Genomic DNA, 20,741 nt, shown 5'->3' on the forward strand with positions numbered 1-20,741 from the left:
AGACATGAAAGGTGACTTAATTTAGTAATATTACTTACAATGCTCTACAAAAAAGCTAATAGTTTTAGTGGCTTACTACACCAATTTTCGTTCATGGTATGGAAAATATCAATGTGTAAGACGGTATTTGACGCGTTTATCGACACAATGACTGCTTTTACCATGTAAATAATGTCTTGAATGGATAAACAATTAGATAGTTTACCTTCTTTGGCCTTAATTTTACGTAATCAAATACCCCAAAAGAATATTTTAAAACAACAAAATAATGTCCAATATTGGACATGTATTCGATCATAATTATGTATTTTATTTCTCTCCATCTCGCCACGGAATTATACATTAAAAGTTGCGAAGTAAGCTCCTTTGGTATAGAATTATCAGGACAATCGTATAAGGTTCGACCAACGGGCTACATGGCACGTTTATATTTTTTATACTTTTTACAATTCTAAAGTAAAGAGTTTAATATCATGTGATCATAGTATTTTAAAAAGGGTGAACCCATTGATTATATAATACAAAACTAGCAGAATAATAACAAAGTCGGTTGTGACTGGCGGATCGTTAGACATCACCGTTCTGTCTATCAAACGACATAAAAAAACAATTCCAAGACCAAGACAATTCTCCTTAAAATAAGTGCAAATATTTTAACAAAACTATTATCCATTAATAGTAACACATTCAGTTTTAGTTTTAAAATAACATGTTACGGCTATTAACCTGTTGATATGAATTTACAATATTAACTATTGCACTCCAAATAAAAACGTACACGCTGCAGTCACATTTACATTTCATCTTCTAAGACTTGTTGTGTAAACAATGTTCAAACAATGTTCAAACAGGAGATTATCAAAGGTTCACACATTTTGTTGCCCATATCTACGTAGGATATCACATTGAACATTGATAAATATCCATAGTGAAATTAAGTGTGTGAAAAAAAGTACAAAGACATGTAAAATCTGCATCATAACTGAAACTGTAAACAGCAAGGTTACAATGATCGTGTTTACTTTTATTCAAGGACCTACACGTCAAAGAAATTATCAAATATGTACAACAATGTTGAAATATGACATCACTACCGGTGACCGACTTTTACAAAATGGCGTGTTCACTGAAACTGTAAGCGAGATTTTACGAGGGGACTTTCGTTGATTCAGGGATCGTATATACATATATGTGACATGTAAGTAAAAAGAAACAATCGGACATACTTGTGTACTGTTATTTGTTTTTATGGTTTTCACTGAAACCCTGAGAAATTGTCAGAAATTCCGTTAAATACCGTTGTCGTTGTGCGTCATGTTGCGTCAAGGCGTCACACAGGACGGAAATTTTGACAATTTCTGTTGAATTTACCAAATCATTGCAATGTATCTACAGTTAAGAACGTTTATAACGAGCACGCTAATAACGAACAGATGGATATAACGAACTGTTTTTTTGCCCCGGCCATTTGTTGTATATATACTGTGTATACAACGAACTACGGTTATAACGTTACAATTTCTGTTGACTTTACCAAATCATTGTAATGTATCAACAATGTATATGACTATGGATCTCTCCCCATGCATCTTTTGAAAATGTTGAGCCAATGTATTCGTCAATTAGACGAATGGATCTCTCAAAATAGGAGAAAATGCTACACAGTGTAAAATTGCTTTGTCTACAGTTCAATCAAGTGCAGTTTTCCGAGCACACCGTCCATTTTCACACCTAATTTATTTTGCTGGATTTCTGGACACTTTGTATTGGTGACAAAGACTATTTGTCATTTGAATCTAAAATGTATGAGGAATTCAAGGATGTATGTATCGAAGCTAGGTTTGAAATATACGTGATTTTATAGGCGTCTCATAACCGACAAACGTGATTTTGTAAACACTATCCAATATGGCGGAATGTTCACTTCGGCGTTCATGGTTTGCGTATTTTCCAAAACATTCTTAATGATTCCAGGGTTATCGGCAACGTTTTGGAATGATCATTGGTGATTTGATAAAAGACAGATGACCGTGATCACTAAAGTGTTATTTTAAAAATTCATTTCTCCGAGTAGATATCAGAAATTTAAATGTCACAACACCTGTAAATAACGCCATGAATTGTGATTTAGTAATGTGTAAAAAATGGCGACATTACGATGTACCTAATTTTCAGAGATCATATTCAGTAATTTTGCTTTGCTTAAAGTGACAGTTGAAATCACAGAACAGGGAATTTTCCCAAAGAGTTTTAAACTGTGAAGTGTATTTGTGTTCGTGATGTATGTTGAGTTTTATTCGACTACAAAGTGAGGGTTAAAAGAGGAGGGGCATATTTGTCCCTCTGGCATCCAGCGGGTTAATCACAATGTCTATGTATGTGACATGTTCAGCTTTTAAAGCAAAGAAAATGTGTTATTTGCTATGGAACAAATAGATACTCATAAAGACACTCAAACATCATCACATATCTAAACGGTATATGTTTTATGCTGAAATGGACACAATATTTATTGTTTAGTTTGTCTATTTCTAAATCAGCTAGTTGTACTGTCGAAGTAAGAGTCAGAAAGGGAAAGTTTACGTACGTAGGTTTAAACCAGCAGATATTGTAAATTAAGCAAAAAATAAAGAAAAGAATCGGTCGGAGAGATAGAAAGATCGATTTGTCTAAAGATGTAACATGCTTGCTCTTTATATGATCATATGATGGATCACGATTTCTTAATCGTTGCTTTTGGGAACGTATAGTGAAAGTATTTACAACACTTAGGCAGTATGCACCTAATTTGAACGAATTAAGCGATTGTGTGTTTCAACAAGAAAAAAATAACAACATAAGGAATAATTCCACAGGAGATCCCTATTCTGAAAACATCATGTTTTTTTAATATGAACCTTTATAAACTTTACCCCGTATTCGTCAATTTCTAAACGATATTTATTTAATATTCTTGAGTGCATTACAGGATTGGTAATAATAGCGATACTTCAGCCAATGCGATGTATGGATTTGAAAATGAGTGGCTCGAACATATGAAGATCATTTCAAGTTACGTATAGTTATACCTATCTCCGGGACCCGTGACGATCCGGGTTAGAATAGGTCTTCAGCAACCCATACTTGCCGTAAAAGGCGACTATGCTTGTCGTAAGAGGCGACTAACGGGATCGGGTGGTCAGACTGGCTGACTTGGTTGATGCATGTCATCGGTCCCAGTTGCGTGGATCGATGTTCATGATGTCAATGACTGGATTGTCTGGTCCAGACTCGATTATTTACAGACAGCCGTCATATGGCTGGAATATTGCTGAGTGCGGCGTTAAAAAACAAACAAACAAACAAACCTATCTCCGGGCAGATCTTACACGAACCGACGTTTTGGTGTTTGATTTAAATATTGTATACTGGAAGAGGCACTTTGATTAGTGAGTGAGTTAACGCGAGTATTTCAGTTAAAGACGTGTGAGGGGAACTCCCAAGACGCTGCAGGACTGAAATATACACTACTTTGGTAAAACGCACCATGATTAATAATCAGTGTGAATCTGGAATATGAACCAACGATCATGGCTTTCTGACACGTATGTTGTACGAAACTCTTCACAACACAAAAGACGACATTCCCTTTGATTTTAATTTACAACATATTGTGGAAATAGAGCATGGTTATCAACGCAGTTTGTTAATGACGTACATATAAGTAGCCTTTTAAGTGAAACGGGGTACAAATAAGTTTAATTTGTATCATGAATTTCGCCGAATCTTTATTGACCATCGGAGAACAAGCTATGGACAAAATAATTCATATGCATAATTAGGTATGCTTATTAATGTTTATGCTGACAATTCTCAAGAAAGTAGTGTAACTTTAATTTTACAGCAAGGATAATATGCAACGCAATGCCTATTTGTTATTTTAAACCTTTTTATTGGACATGTAAACAATCTTTAATTTGCCACATCTGGTAACTTGTTAACGACCGATTACAAGTAAAATGAGATAAACTTGGGTATACAAAGAGAAATGTCCATATGTTTCTCTTCTTTTAAGTTGTAATGTAATTTTCCTATTCACACATTAAATACTTTTCTGTTATGGTATGTCACTGCTTGGTGTGGGGAAACAGGCATAAGTCCTCTGTTATAAATCAGGTGATCACACGTATTGCCCAGAGGGTAAGAATTGGGGCTAATTTTATAAATTGGGTCCCGGAAAAATCGTTTGATCCATGCAAGATTTAGTTTAGTGGCGATGTTGACATTTGATGATGCCGTTGACCACGACTGGTCACAGGAAGGAGAGTTTCTGGATAAATCAGTTTGAGTATGAACACGTTTTACATGTTACGTGTTACATACAAATGTATCATACATTGTAGAATAATATCCTCTGTATACGATCGAACGGGTGTATCGGTCAAACTGTATAAAGTATAGACCTAATTTACTCCAAGTCGACTTAACTGTAGCTTCCGAGACAATTTTATAGTGTGATAGTGAGTTGGTGACATTTGAAGAGTATTTAAGTTATAACGCGGTGTCTCAGCTAGATGTGAGAAGAAAGTGATGCACTTCTTAGAAGTTTATTATATAATGGGCACGTTTGTCGACAGGATAAAGTCAGCGGATAAAATGGTATCCGTTTGGGTCATATACGGATGAAACTGCTAATACGTGAAAGGTACTACTTTCAGTGTTTACAAACAAACATGGCGTCGCGGTAGGCGATCGAGTCAGAATTAAACATCGGAAATCTGGAGAAACTATTGGGATAATATTTATCATTATCAAAACAATTATCAAAGATACTGAAAATCAGTGTCTAACTGGGACGTAGCTGAGATATAAACTGCGAACATTTTAGCGAGGACAATAGGCCCAATACCCTGGCCAGATCAGTTTCCATTGCGATCTGTGTTTGTAAGCCTCTGCAGCTTGGGGACTTTTCCCAAATATAATAAATTTTGGTTTGACCCAAATATGCCCGAATTGTTTCCTTGTTTTGTCGCTGTGTGTACATCTGACTCTGCACTTAACGAATGGATTGACGCGAAAGGGAAGTAGTAACAATATGTGTAGGTAATTGTTATTTTGACTGTATGTAGTTACGCCACTGTCTAAGAAAAAGGTTTCAGTCTATCTATATTGACTGTTGGCACTATTCGATAAATCACTGCCTTTTTCGCATAATGCGCACATTCCAGGAAAAAATGCAATGTTAGCACGCTTGTGTGTTTTGGGAAGGCATGACACGCCAAGACTCGCTAAATACAATGTTTATTCCTAATACAGGATATATGCCATCCCAAAACACACTCGCGTGATAACCTCTATTTACCAATATGGTGAAACCCACGAACACTGGTATGGTGCTGACAAGCCTAGTAACAAAAGTAAGGCGGACCTGGATTCGAACCAAAGATTACAGGTTGCTGGCATTCCTGGCAACTCTGCTGAGCAAATTGGGGCGCCTTAGACCACTAGGTCCTTTTAATGAAGATGCAGCAACACAACGTGATTGCATGAAACGCAAAAAGTTCCCAAGTTGTATATTACCAATGTTTCCTTGACGTTTTGCAGAAGATCCTATATCCTACATCGCTTGGCTCCAGAACGTTATGTGGAACGTTATGTTTTAAGAAATACAAACATCCTGAAAACCATATTTGCAAATGAGTGTAGCCTCAATTTGTCCAATTGGAGTAATGCAACCATATATCGTTCAGGTTGGGTTCGTCACTGAGTAGTGTTACTAGAAAGGTAATTACAACAATATTTCAAAATCTTTAAAACTCTCTGAAAGTCCAATAATCAATCATCGGCTCGATTTTTAAAGTCTAATGCATCAAAGCAAATATTTTTATTTGTTATGAATGTTATTCTGATTTTGTAAAAATATTATTGTGAGGTTCCATACGTCTTGTTTCGCTCGAATGTCCTATAGTTATCTACCAAGAAATAACCTTATAATTATAAAGAAGTAATAAATCGCATTGTACTAACACGGCTGACTCGAATACTGGAGGACATAAAATATTATCTAGTTTGTGTTCTGAGCTGATTTTTCATTCTTGGCACTGACGACTGCCGTGTTTTCAGTTGGATGTATAATGAATATAGATATAAAGTTAATACTTACTTTATGTTCAACATGATTGACCGCACTCGCAGTTTCATCAGCTGAAAATGCAGATATGAATACATCAGCAATGGGTATTTACATTATCCTCATTTCAAAATACATATTGTTGATACCATATATTGTCCAAGATGTTAGACCACGATGGGTGAAACTGTTTCCAACTGTTAAATGTTTGCAATTTGCAAGTGATGTTATGCCAAAGAAACATATCCTCCATATAGATACATTCGCTTTATATTTTATAACCTTTACTTTACCTTTGCTATATTTCCTGATGTTTTTTTCTGTAAACGTTATACACCGATACATTCAAACTATAGTACTTTAGATCCATCATATGATCGCGATTCATTAGCTAATTGTAATCTGTAAGTGAAATTATGCGAGAAAGGATTTAATGTTGATCTGATTATTTAATGTTTGCTTATCTCGCTATGTGACATAACAATACATTGGACACACTAGGCGAAACATTCCTGCAGGAATACTTTCTATAGTGTAAAGAAAACAAAAACAAGCAGAACGCTCTGCAGAGGTGTACCCTAGCCTACCAGAATACGATTGTCGTGGATGTGAATCTAAAATTTACCTACAATATGATCCTTAGTCTGCCTGGACCTCCCGGTGCTTTTGGCCTTCATAGAACTGATTAACGTCTACGTCACTTTGAGCTTTCCTACGACGTCAACTTGAAACTCGACGTTAAACAAATGACGTGTTGCGTTACTATCTAGATATAACCTAAATTACCGTTATGCCATGTGGATGCGGGAAGTGTTCGCAATGACATGAGAACAAAAGCAACAAAACCCTTTCCATAATCAAGCAAAAATAAGAACGAATAAGAAATACCTTTTAAAAGCAGAGGCTATTGTACAATACCGACTATATCATGAGCATGCATTTATGAATCACCATAAAATAGTGATGATACCAGGTGTTCGCGAAAAAAAGTGATCTTCTCATTCTCTATAGGTGGCATCTGTTATAAATACAAGCAAAAGCAAGTCAATTGTTCACCTGACAAAGGACACGGCAACACATCGTACACGTCAAAATAGGGAAACCTTTACGAGAGGTTTACTTGAATGTTGTAACCCTGATCATGGAACGTTTCAGTAAAAGTCATTTGACACTCTTTGAATTCTTCTTAGAAAGACCATGCTTGGTTGTACCTCGAAGGTTTTGATATGTAGACACCAAAGGCTGGAGTTGCAGGGATATAGTTCGACATAAAGGGGCAGTTGACAACAGGAATGTTTTTGTCTTGTAGATTCTTTTCTGCCACTTTGAAAGTAGAAGTCGCCTCTCTTGATGAGTCTTGTGGATAGTTTTTGTCACCCTGAGTAATTATGTATATACTCCGTATTTAAATATAGAGGCGGTGTCTCTAATATCTCTATTACTAGCTCATGTATACGTGTGTGTGTGTTTGTTGTTTAACGCCGCACTCAACAATATTCCAGCAATATTCCAGCCAGTGATTGACAACATGAGCATTTGATCCACGCAAATGGGATCGATGACATGCATCAACCAAGTCAGTGAGCCTGACCACCCGATCCCGTTAGCCGACTCTTACGACAAGCATGGTCGCCTTTTACGGCAAGCATTGGTTGCTGAAGACCTTTTCTAACCCGGGCCGTGTGTGTCTGTGTGTATAAACATGCATTCTGATGTATTTTGGATACATACAAACATACACATATAAATGTAATGAGAAGTGTCAGCCGGTACATTGCCGGGCGAGTCTCAGAATGATACAAGTTTGATGAAAATAGATTCCGTTTAGGGTGTATACACATAAACTATATCAATTTATAATCTCATAATAAGAGGTAAATACAGGTACCTTGGAGATGGTATCAAAACCATTTGATTAAGTTTAAAAACCTGAGGCAAAAACACACACAGAACGCTCAAGAATAAGTCACTGATATCTTGAAGTTGTTTAAAATGGTTTAAAGCGGCATGAAGTGGATAAACTTGAAATCTAATACGTATAGAACGTGAAGAATTAGACGAAAGCAATTTGAAGTCAGAGTGAATATAGCACATGTAATCCTTAACACAATACACAATATCCGGAAAGGTCACATACCAAATTCAGGTGTGTTAATATCTTTCTATTTATTATTCTGTCAACACCTCACAAAGATCTTCTTTAAAGACATAATATAGTCAAAGATTACATCTGTCGGAGGGTACGCCTTTTTATCGTCTGGGATATGTCGACTCCGAATCAGTCTGCGTTTAATAAAAAGCGGCCAATTCTCCATGGGTTATGTATTTGCTATTGATAAAGATTTGCAAAGGCGATAGCTTCGAGGTCCAACAATGTGTACTATGATAAGGATTTCAATAAAAGAGAACATAGTGCACAAACATGATCTGTTCAAACACGTTTGTATTTGACACCACCACACTCCAGAAACTCTGGCGAATTAAACATCACAGTTTTATTATAAGCCTTGATGACACCATATAATTTATAATACAATTGTTGTTATTACATTTTCAGACTAATGTATACATAATTGTTTCACTTCAGTTGAATTATGTGTATTTCAATAATTCCAATATGTTAAATGAAGTTCTTTCATATCATTTTGGTCTTTAGAATTAGTTACGTTGCATGGCAGAAAATAGTATGATATTGTTCAAGAAGTTACTTGAACGTGAATGAAATGGAATGCCACCCATTTGAAATGATAATTTACACTCATTCCTTCTGTATGTAATAACTAGTATTCGGAGGTCATGTTTCGATTCAATCTCTAAGTTTCATTCAAAAGTGAAAAATATGTACACCTTATTATTTGACATATTAAGATTTTTAGATGTATGTCACATATGGCCTTGAAACAACGCGTGACTGTCTATAATGATATATCTACATTCATAATTTGATGTGATTGTCTATTTGTTATTATCTGCAGGCGAGTATCGCTCCAACCAATGTGACCGAGTCAACTGTATACCCTGTGATCAGCGGTATGGAAAGTGCAGAGGCAGGCCAAGTGGTATCTACCCTTTCCACACTAAACGTTGGACCCCCACTTTTGTCACATGTTACGACCAAAGGAACATTGCTCAGGACGACTGTCAAGTGCCTACTCCGATCTTCTCCCCAGAGGTACACGACTGTGTGTCCCTCTTTGAAGTACCCAAAGGCAACGGTGGACTTCGTCCAGACTGCAGCTTCAGAGATGATGGTTATTATCCAGATGAGCAAGGCAGATGTGGAATCTTCTTTGAATGTAGAGACGGAGAATTTGAGGGCTACGATGAATGTCCTGCTGGGAAGGTCTTCGATCCAGTGAGTCTAAAATGCCAATCGTTGGAAATTGCTGCACCTCCTTGTGGAACAGGTCAACAACCACAATGTTATGACCGAGATGATGGCTTTCATGCTGACCCCTTTGGTAGATGTACGTACTACTTTGAATGCAGAAGGAAGAAATTCATCAGATACAGAACATGTGATTTTGGTTCCTTTGACCCCATCCGACAGGAGTGCATCATTCCAAATGAGCTTGTACCCAGACCATGTGGACTCCTTCCTAATCCTTGCGAGACAAAGTCGTCAGGGTTCTTCCCTGATGCCAACACAGGTTGCAAGAGCTATATTGAATGCAGCAGGGGAATTCTTATCAGGAATGGCACCTGTCCTGCCGATCAAGTGTTCAGTAGCGTAAGTGGTAAATGTGATAGGCAGGAAAACGCAGCAGAGCCTTGTGGACTCACACCATCCTGTACAAACAAAAAAGATGGGAAATATTCTGCATTGCTGAAAGGATGCAGTTTCTACTATGAGTGTTCCAATAGGAAATTCATGGGATTCAAGCAGTGCTCCTATTCTCAAGGAGGGTTCTTCTTCAATGAGAAGACGGGCAAATGTGACTTCCCGCAGAATATCTGTCCACCATGTGGTTATAAGTGGTGGGGCTGGTAAGTTTTAATATCCGGGAGATACATTGAAATTCCATCAAAAATATTATACATTTAACTAGACAGAAACACGATAACGTCTAATGATCTGGTAGACTCTTTTCTAAATTACGGATTGGTTGATAAACTCTCATAATAATCCTGATAACTTTCCATAAAATCATATTACTGTGACCAATAGCTTGACATGTTTTTTTAATTTTGACGAAGTTTTGAGTGATTAATATATACACATTTTATGTGTTTGCAGCTAATATTTATTTTCAGCTATGAAGATTATCCTCAAAAATAATCTTTAGTTTCGCCTGAATAAAAACCTTTGTCACCAGGGAACGAAACAGATGGAAACCTATCCTTAACAAGTTTGACATCTAGTTACTAGTCTAGTTTAGCGACCAAATTAGCCCTGTAAATAATGCATGATAGATTAATCAAACACGGATGAAATCTGGAAAGCAGGTATGATAAAATGGAAGGAAAATGTGTTGCTAAATTACTTTTACAAATTGCATGCAAGGCATGATTGTTAACAATTTTAAAGCAGATAACGTATCTCTGCAAAAACACAAAGTTTGTAAATGTTATTCATTAACATTCTGAACGATCTAGATATGCCATTGTCATGTCCTCATTAATATATAATTGACGATAATGTCAATGTTATTATTGTTTGTACTTGTATGTTTATTGTTGAGTGTATGTTTCATGTTGATTGACTATTACCTGAAGAAAAACATAGTTTCGGACTGTGAATAAATGGTACACGTAGAAAACACAGATGAAACAAATTGTCAAAACAAGTATAATGACCATGAGGTTCTGGGATGATTTTGTTGTTCAAGAAAAAGGTTTAATAATTCAAATATTCAAAAGGAAAATAGAAGGATTTACAAATACGTTGTTTTATACATGAATTGTTCAGTTTGAAGACCTGTCGGATACACTTTCAATCGATAATGTTCATAACTACAATAAATAATCTGCTATCAAACGTTTCTTTACTTCATAGGCAATCATATAAGACACGTTTTAGTTACTTTATAGGACGACATTGTCATCATAATTATCTTCCAGGCTACAAAGGGAACTGTTTAATCTGCTTGGAAAACCGGTTTGGAAAGTAACAACGAGAAAGGATGCTTACGGACCAAACCATTTAATCAGATCAAACATTGTCTAATCAGGTAGCAGGTTATAAGTTCAGGTCTCATATCATATCTCAATCTCGTTTCAGTTCCCGGGCAAACTCTTTCCGGTAACAGTGCCGCCATCTTGGATGTCATCCCTGTGAGAATGTGATATGTGCGACTGCGTGAACGTGATCGTCTCCTCTATATAAATGCCAGAATATATGGACGATAAAACTTATACATATATTCTGCCTTAATAATCAATAAGGCCTTCCCTCTCAGAATGATCAATATGTAAATGGTCGATTGCATTGTTTTGTGTTTCAAGAAATACTATTTTATGAGCTATTAATTAAATAGGAACTACCAAAAATACGTTGCCTTACTTACATTTGAGTACTTGATCAGTCACCGAGGTGTAGGTACTAAAGTGGAAGGTGTACAAAATATGATTATTTAGAGTAAAATATAAAATATTCAAACCTGTACAATGCTACCAAAGAGACATATTACAGAGAGCAGGGAAGGTCCTTATGTGTATCATATGATTAACTTAATGTGCTGTATATATGACATATGTACATATGTAAAAATCAGTTGTATGTTCTATATTTTTTCAGTCCAATCCTACGATCTCCAATGAAATGGATTGAAGTGTACAAAGTATACATATATATATATATATCTTCCAACACGTAATCAAAATAAATTTTATAATATACTGAATCCGTGGTTTGTTCCTATGTGAAACATTTTATGATTGAAACATTTTTTACTTGATGAGTGAGTTTGGCTTTAGGGTCGTTTTGACCCGAGTCAGGTATATTATGAGGTTTAAATTTAATGTTGGAGGAATGCTCAAAGTAGTGCAGGGTATAAACCTTTCACACATTGGTGAAGCCTTCGAATAAAAGTATGGTACCCACACACCAAGAATCATAATCGGGGCGATTTTGATCCGAACAGAGAACAAACGAATACTGAAAGTCTGCATATCACACACCGCATCGTTGATCACTAACGTAAAAGGATGATAACAGTGAATGAGTGAGTTTGTTTAAATACAGCTTTGAACAGTTATATCAGGAAGTGCCCGCTTTTGGTGGGGGAAAGCCCGAAGTGATACACGTTTTAGACGGTTATAAATACCACTTACATGCATTCAACGTCCACCATTTTGGTGCTTACATACCTATGAACACAGGCGAATTTGGGATTCGAACCCACGATCACAGGTTTCCGGCCTGCATAAGTGACGCAACTCTATGCAATGGTTGTGCGGAACCATATACGACTAGGAAACACGTGACCCCCACATGATTATTGAGTAAGTAAATTCTTAGTACTTTCTGATGTTGTGTTCCCAATTAATGAATTTACATACCGCATCCGTGGTATAGTGGATAGAATGGTTCGATCTTGGCCTGGTGAAACAACCTGTTAAAATATGGTACTTATTGTTACCCTTCCTGCCGCATGGAATTAGTCCGAATCAGTAAGAACAGCCACACATTTGTATAATCGCGATGAATTGGTTAATTGTATGAATTTCTGTCAGCATCACTAGTCCACACGTTCTTATGGTATAGTCGGAATTCTGCAACTGACTCACCTCTTCGCCTACACCTGGTGTCATCACTTTTTGATAGTGATTCATTAACACATGCTATCATTGTATTTTCGAATCGTACAATGGGCTCAGTTTTTTACAAAGATTTCACATGATGGTGGAAGGTTTTTTGTTGTTGTTATCTCTATGGTGTTAACCTCTGTTCACAACGGCATCATTGATCAGAACAGATGTAATGATAAACACATATATATCAAAACCACACTACATTGAGAGAAAAATATCCATTAGCACCATAATTTCTAATAATATTGATTATAGAAATTAAGCATTTTGACTACTTTTAAGCATTTTCACTTGTATCAGAAAACGAATCTTGGGAATATTTAATCACAATGAGTTATTTATATAACCATGTGTACCTGCCTTTCTAATGTCCAGAGTTTTGATTGCTAGTTATAAAAAATAATTCTTATATCATGGTAGACCCATATGACAAGAATAGGGTAAGAGGAATGCATTTCTACACCGTAATGATCAAAGAAACGTATTGCGGATTACACCAAAATTAGGTCGGTCAGATCTACGTTACATATTTTTAGAGAACTCTGAATGTGCATTGTTTTCAACGTATGCAAATACACACTATACGTAGGCGTCCATTATATAATCAGCATGTTTTCAGGCATCCGACAAACAACGTATAAGTTTTGAAAAAAATCAGGTTTGCAGCAGGTTAATATGGCCACTTGGCATGGACAAGACTGGATTAGCAATGGTCAGAATTAGCTTTCGCTGTGAAGTAAATTTCCCGTTTAGCATTGGCAGCTATCTGAAGAACAGAGCTATTTAAAATCGTTGTTCGAAGAGCGATTACCGCTGGATTCTGTTTAGTCGTAATGGCAGGTCGTATGTGAACAGAATGAGTGTGTAAAGAAAATAGCTCTTTCCAGTTAAGATTTACTAATCCCACGATAAGAGGAGGAGGCTTTAAAGCAAATCTCCCGTATCTACTTGAGCCAAGAAAAATAAGCACATTTCCTCGCAACATTCGGGATACTCGCCATCACGTAAGCTTCGATACAAAGAACTCAGAGATTCGAGATTTTATTGAGATGAATATATTCAGTTACAGATGCAACAATTAAGGTTTTAATCATATGAGGACTTTTTCAATGATTTTATTCGTTTTCACAGGAATATAATCACATGCACTTAATTTAAAAACACATAAAAGTTTAACACACATGGCTGCAAATGTTTTAGTGTAATATTGGTTCTGCGTATGCTTAATGCAATGGAATATTGATATCAAAGATACAAATATGCAGTGGACATGAGGAAATACCAATGATGTAAGTGTAGCATACATCTGCATGATTATGTGCAAAACAGAATAGTTAGAAGGTATAGGATGTTTGAACCAACAAATGTCATATAGAAAGTGTGCATGGATCAAAAGCAAACGTGACCTTAACACAATGCCTTTACTCATGATACTGACATTTAAATAAAGACTGGAATATTGCTACAAAGATTGCAAAACAGGGAAAACTCACTCATTCGTCTTCATCGGCATGGCCCCCATGAAAACCCGGGAAGAGAATAGGGCTTCAGCATCACATGCTTGCCGTACGGGGGGACTATGCTTGCGTAAGAGGCGACTAACGGGATCGGTTGGTCAGGCTCGGTGACTTGGTTGATGCATGTCATTGTATCCTTATTGCCTAGATTGATGCTCATGATGTCAAACACTGGATTATCTGTTCCCGACTCACATATATACAGAACGCTGTCATATAGGTGGAATATAACTGAGTGTGGCGTTAAACAACAAAAAACAAATCATTGGCCTGGTCATCACAAGGGGCATTTTACAAGATTTTGACACTGCTTTGTCCTGTGTGAGTAACAACGTTAGGTCACATGAGATATAAGATTAATAAAAATCTCTTCTTTATTCCTTCATTATTTCCACATTTCACTTTTAGAAAATATTATATATCTGCAAGAAAAAAATATCTGGTTTTAAATGAATAATTTATAATTGAAAGCAAGTATATTGACCTCCATATGTAGATTAATACTTGCAGGTTGGAATTTATGGTCTTGGGGTTAGCCAGCGAAATGAGCACAAACGTTTATTTGTGAACATGACATACCTGTAGAATAGCGCCTGTGTCAAAATAATTATGATATCAAAGTTTGATGAAGTATTGGGTGTTTGGGTTGCGCATGTGGGGGCTCTATGATACTAATATACCACGCCAGGTCTTCATCTTAGCTTATATTGCGAAAGAACACCATACAATAAAGTCGATACAAACATACATTAACATGTGATATCAAATTGAAGATAAATAGCGCAAGAATTAAGAAAAGTCAATGAAATCGTTCCACTCTCTCGTTCAATCTCAGATCTCCCTTGAACAAATGCATATTATATACAGATGCCATATTCGCATAGAAACATAGGGGATAGAAGATGCACGCCCTGAACCGATTGTACATTGGCGCTAAGGAAAACAGAATTAGAAAGAAGCAATAAAAGTGGTATTGGATATCTCTATCGACATCTGTGGGTCCCGTACCCATGTCGATTCTGGTAATAATATGTGTCCCAGCAACCCGCAATACGTATTCGTAAGAGGCGACTAAATGGATCGGGTGTTTACCAGTTTTAAAAAAATTAGACGAAGCGGGTTGATAGCCCTCTACTTACCTATGAATATACTCTGTCACTCAGAACATGTTGTGTCTACCAACAAAGTCGAACTGGTAATCTCCAAAATGCTCAATTTCAATCTGCCACACCAAGCGTCAACAAGCAGTTATGCAGGTGTTGATAAACCAGACTGACGCAATGAAGTAAGTAAATACTTGTCACAGGAAAATACTAAGCTTGAATATATTCCATATTAAACAAACACATTCTGGTTTGATGCGGGTATGCATGGCCCGAGGTCACATGAAGTTTATGACAGGATGATTGGTTTGAACCTTGTATATTTTTCGCAATCAATATAATCGTTTAAAGATTCCAGCATGCATGGGGCCATACCAAAGGCGCCTTCTAAGCATGTATTAGATAACACTGGGGATGTCTGTTGCCTCATGAAACACCGCCTCAGCCATGAAACACCGCCTCGCCCATCCCAAACCCGTCGGTAAGAAAACGCACAGTGTAAATTTCACTATTACTAGCGAAATTATCCATAATGAATTTGATAAATTAACAAACAACGCTACACAACAAGCAAACAAATTATCGCTTAATCATTTTAAGAATCAACATTTGAATCTTACACACCCAGCCTGTGATATTTTTATTAATCTATTTATGTCATGTGACTTAACGTTGTTATTCATGCAGGACAAATAAGTGTCAAAATCTTGAAAGATGCACCTTGTGATGACCAGGCCAATGATTTGTTTCATTGTTTGTTTTTACCGCAACACAAAACAATATTCCAACGATCTGTAAATAATCGCGTCGAGACCAGACAATCCAGTGATTGATATCACGAGGATCGATCAACGCTAGGAGCCTGACCACCCGATCCCGTCAGTCGGCTCTTACCGCAAGCATAGGTCGCTGAAGACCTATTTAACCCGGATCTTCACGGGTATACTATAAGTATGTATAGGATAACTTTGGATAACTTTTCCTGATGTATTTTATCACTGTTACTCAAATTTTAAACGTACATTCACTGTTATCACGGATTCATCTGTGCGGAATCATAATTTGTGTGATTCTTACCCCCATCAAATGATGATGATATCCAGCAATTCTTACTGTAACATCACACCTTTCACTTCTTTCTATAATTGTGCTGAAAAAAATCATTTCTATATTACAAGGAATGAGGTCTGGTTAATGGCGCGCTCGACGATCGGTTAAGTTGAAGATATTTATCTTCTCTATCGGTATGTTTGACGGGAACCACTTATACTATATATTCATGATAATCACTCTTATACTCGTTCTTACTTCTTACTCCTGATTACCTTACATTCATGAGAAGCACTATTATTCACATTCTCACTTCTTATACCTGCATACTATACATTCATGATAATCACTATAATTCACATTCTTACTTCTTATACATGCAAACTATAAATTCATGATAATCATTATTTTCACATTCTTAATTCTTACACCTGCATACAATACATTCATGACAATCACCATTATTCACTTTCTTACTTCTTATACCCGCATTCTATAGATTCATAATAATCACTAGTATTCTCATTCTCACTTCTTATACCTACATACTATACATTCATGATAATCACTATTATTCTCATTCTTTCTTCTTACACCTGCATACTACGCATTCATGATAATCACTATAACTCTCATTCTTACTTGTTATACCTACATACAATACATTCATGATAATCACTATTATTCGCATTCTTACTTCTTATACCTGCATACCATAAATTCATGATAATCACTAGTATCTCATTCTCACTTCTTATACTTGCATACTATAAATTCATGATAATCACTAGTATTCTCATTCTTACTTCTTGCACGTGCATACTATACATTCATGATGATCACTATTATTCTCATTCTTACTTCTTATACATGCATACTATACATTCGTGATAATCACTATTATTCTCATTCTTACTTCTTATACATGCATACTATACATTCGTGATAATCACTAGTATTCTCATTCTTACTTCTTACACCTGCATACTATACATTCATGATAATCACTATAATTCTCATTCTCACTTCTTACACCTGCATACTATACATTCATGATAATCACTATTACTCTCATTCTTACTTCTTGCACCTGCATACTATACAGTCATGATAATCACTATTATTCTCATTCTTACTTCTTATACCTACATACTATACATTCATGAAAATCACTATTATTCGCATTCTTACTTCTTATACCTGCATACCATAAATTCATGATAATCACTAGTATTCTCATTCTCACTTCTTATACCTGCATACTATAAATTCATGTTAATAACTAGTATTCTCATTCTTACTTCTTATACATGCAAACTATACATTCATGACAATCACCATTATTCACTTTCTTACTTCTTATACCCGCATTCTATAGATTCATGATAATCACTAGTATTCTCATTCTCACTTCTTATACCTACATACTATACATTCATGATAATCACTATTATTCTCATTCTTACTTCTTACACCTGCATACTACGCATTCATGATAATCACTATTACTCTCATTCTGACTTGTTATACCTACATACCATACATTCATGATAATCACTATTATTCGCATTCTTACTTGTTATACCTACATACCATACATTCATGATAATCACTATTATTCGCATTCTTACTTGTTATACCTACATACAATACATTCATGATAATCACTATTATTCGAATTCTTATTTCTTATACCTGCATACCATAAATCCATGATAATCACTAGTATTCTCATTCTCACTTCTTATGCCTGCATACTATAAATTCATGTTAATTACTAGTATTCTCATTCTTACTTCTTATACATGCAAACTATACATTCATGATAATCATTATTATTCACATTCTTAATTCTTACACCTGCATACAATACATTCATGACAATCACCATTATTCACTTTCTTACTTCTTATACCCGCATTCTATAGATTCATGATAATCACTAGTATTCTCATTCTCACTTCTTATACCTACATACTATACATTCATGATAATCACTATTATTCTCATTCTAATTTCTTATACCTAAATATTATACATTCATGATAATCACTAATATTCTCATTCCTAATTCCGTCGAGCACGCATTCGGCACCTAAGCCTTTGCAAATGCAAATAATTACAATAATCAAACAATACAAACATAGTGGCCGATAAAACTGACAATAAAGTGTTAATGTATAATCTACACGTCAAGGAATGGTGTAGTATTGTGTTTAAAATCAAAATATGAATAACGAAACACATATAAACACCATAGACCGCGTTTAAACGTTAAGGAATATGAACCAACTTACCATCTCACACAACACTTGTGCAGACACCCGGGGGCCATATCATAAAGCTAATTAGTTCCATAGTTACGAAGCCCAAAGACGTATATAGATGTACGTCTTTGCGTAGCCATACCAAAACATAACGCAGAAATGTTACAAAATTCCCCGTACTTTCGCCGGGGGCCCCGTGGGAATGTTGTGAAATATAATGAAATAAGTGTAGGTATATCGATATTGACACATATAGCAACGTTTGCTGTTTTACTGTATATAATGGTTTTGCGCCCTTTAATTAAGTGCATCAATGCACTGATTGAGAATTGTTTCCGTCAAATTCAAAACGTAGTTTGATTTTCGAATACATTCTGGTCAAAGGGGAACAACTCAGCTGAAATGGCAAGTGGACAAAACTGTCATCCTACCGCCTCAAAACGTCAGTAAAATGTCAAGTTGTCAATCAGTTTTTATGCGAGTATCCCACGCACACATGAATGATATTATAGCCCGATGGTTTAGTTATTTGACCATCTACCAGGAAAAGCGGTGGTTCGATGCCCTGTCCACGTGGTTCACTCCCTTTATGACTATACCCACTAAAAAGAAGGGGGCAAAAGAGCCTACCTGTAGGATAATGGACTGCTCCAGTCGCCATCTGTATCCAGCCAATATATAAATGAACAATGTCTAGATGTCTCTGAGTTGGTATTATGGGATAAAACTAGGTCTGGTCGGCTCGAAGTCAGTATACTGTGCCTGAGTGTGATAATATGATAAACTGCGGTACAGTATCTATTTGGGATTGCTCTACGAAAACTTCAAAAGACTTAAACCATATAAGTTTAAGTGTTATCGATTTTTCGAAAAGTAAATATTTTACTATCACAAGGATAGATAAGAATGTAGACATATCAATAACAAATGTATATAAACTGAGATGAACTTTTTGTCATTACCCTAGTGTGTGTACCAGATGCAGTGTGCACCTTCTGATCATTACACTGACAAACATCACGCATGACAACAAAAGCATACAGATATAGAGCTTTACATTATTCACGGCAACATTCATGTCTCCAGTTGTCTCTGAAGCAAAGAAAACACATGTATAACAAAATGGCGCACTGGTACAGAGAAAAACAAACACGTACTTCAAGTTATGACACGCTTCGTTTGATATGAACTAGCGCCCGACCTGTGAAAGAATAATCAGGAATACCCAGACGTTTTGTTTCATTAAGCGTGTCACACTCAGGTGCAAGTGCCAATAACAGTCGAATGTCTGCGAATGTCTGTTTTCCACTCGGTTGAACAGCCATTGTTTTTCCCTGATCGCCAATGCTCCCATGAGTATTGTGACGTCCTCGGTTACGTTTATAACAGCTTGGTGCGGGAAGGGAGTGGGAAAAATAGAAAAGAAGAAGTATATATAACATGTAACAAATGTTATATTTGGGATAACACTTTCTAAGTAAAGTACAGATTCTCGTACTTTTTGGGGGTACAAAAGACAATGACCTTCGTTACCTAAGTACATGTTCAACACATAAATGTACAGGTTAACTGTTTCCATTACTATTAGCACTTGGTGGATAATTCTAATATTTACTAAGCTGAAGAAAAGAAACAGGATGAGACAGTGAAGTTTGTTTGGTAGTCTTTCCTACATTTATTTGCCACTGGTAGGTATATTTATCTACAACATCGAGTGGTGATTGTGGTCCATTTTTGATTGTGCTTATCAATAACATGTCTTCCGCTAATAGTCCAGCTGGGGTATACTCTTGCTCGAACACCTGACCACGTTTCAGATGATCTGGATGGTGGATAGGGTCTATTATATACAAAAGGAACGTCCGCTTAGAGGATTCCACAATATTAATGTCCAACTTCTTGTTTGACACGGAGTACAGAACTTGTATCGCAATTACAAACA

The 20,741-nt window shown here is 36.2% G+C and overlaps 1 protein-coding gene and 1 long non-coding RNA gene across 2 annotated transcripts in view; one reads left to right on the top strand and one right to left on the bottom strand.

The window, feature by feature from the left end:
• LOC124131378 overlaps positions 1 to 11,946 on the top strand; it is a 54,328-nt gene extending 42,382 nt beyond the window's left edge. Inside the window, exons 3-4 of the mRNA XM_046494618.2 lie at positions 9,085 to 10,096; positions 11,331 to 11,946. Of these exons, the coding sequence (XP_046350574.2) occupies positions 9,085 to 10,096; positions 11,331 to 11,355 (1,037 nt within the window). The 3' untranslated portion in view covers positions 11,356 to 11,946. The remainder of the gene's footprint in view (positions 1 to 9,084; positions 10,097 to 11,330) is intronic.
• LOC125381141 lies at positions 6,140 to 18,861 on the bottom strand. Its single transcript, XR_007221701.1, has 3 exons — positions 18,830 to 18,861; positions 16,560 to 16,632; positions 6,140 to 6,183 (listed from the first exon to the last, which is right to left on the bottom strand). It is a non-coding gene; the product is annotated as an uncharacterized LOC125381141 (long non-coding RNA).
• Positions 18,862 to 20,741: the final 1,880 nt, after the last annotated feature.

Source organism: Haliotis rufescens, unplaced genomic scaffold (assembly GCF_023055435.1).
Source record: "Haliotis rufescens isolate VD_foot unplaced genomic scaffold, xgHalRufe1.0.p SCAF_1, whole genome shotgun sequence".
Lineage (NCBI taxonomy): Eukaryota > Metazoa > Mollusca > Gastropoda > Lepetellida > Haliotidae > Haliotis > Haliotis rufescens.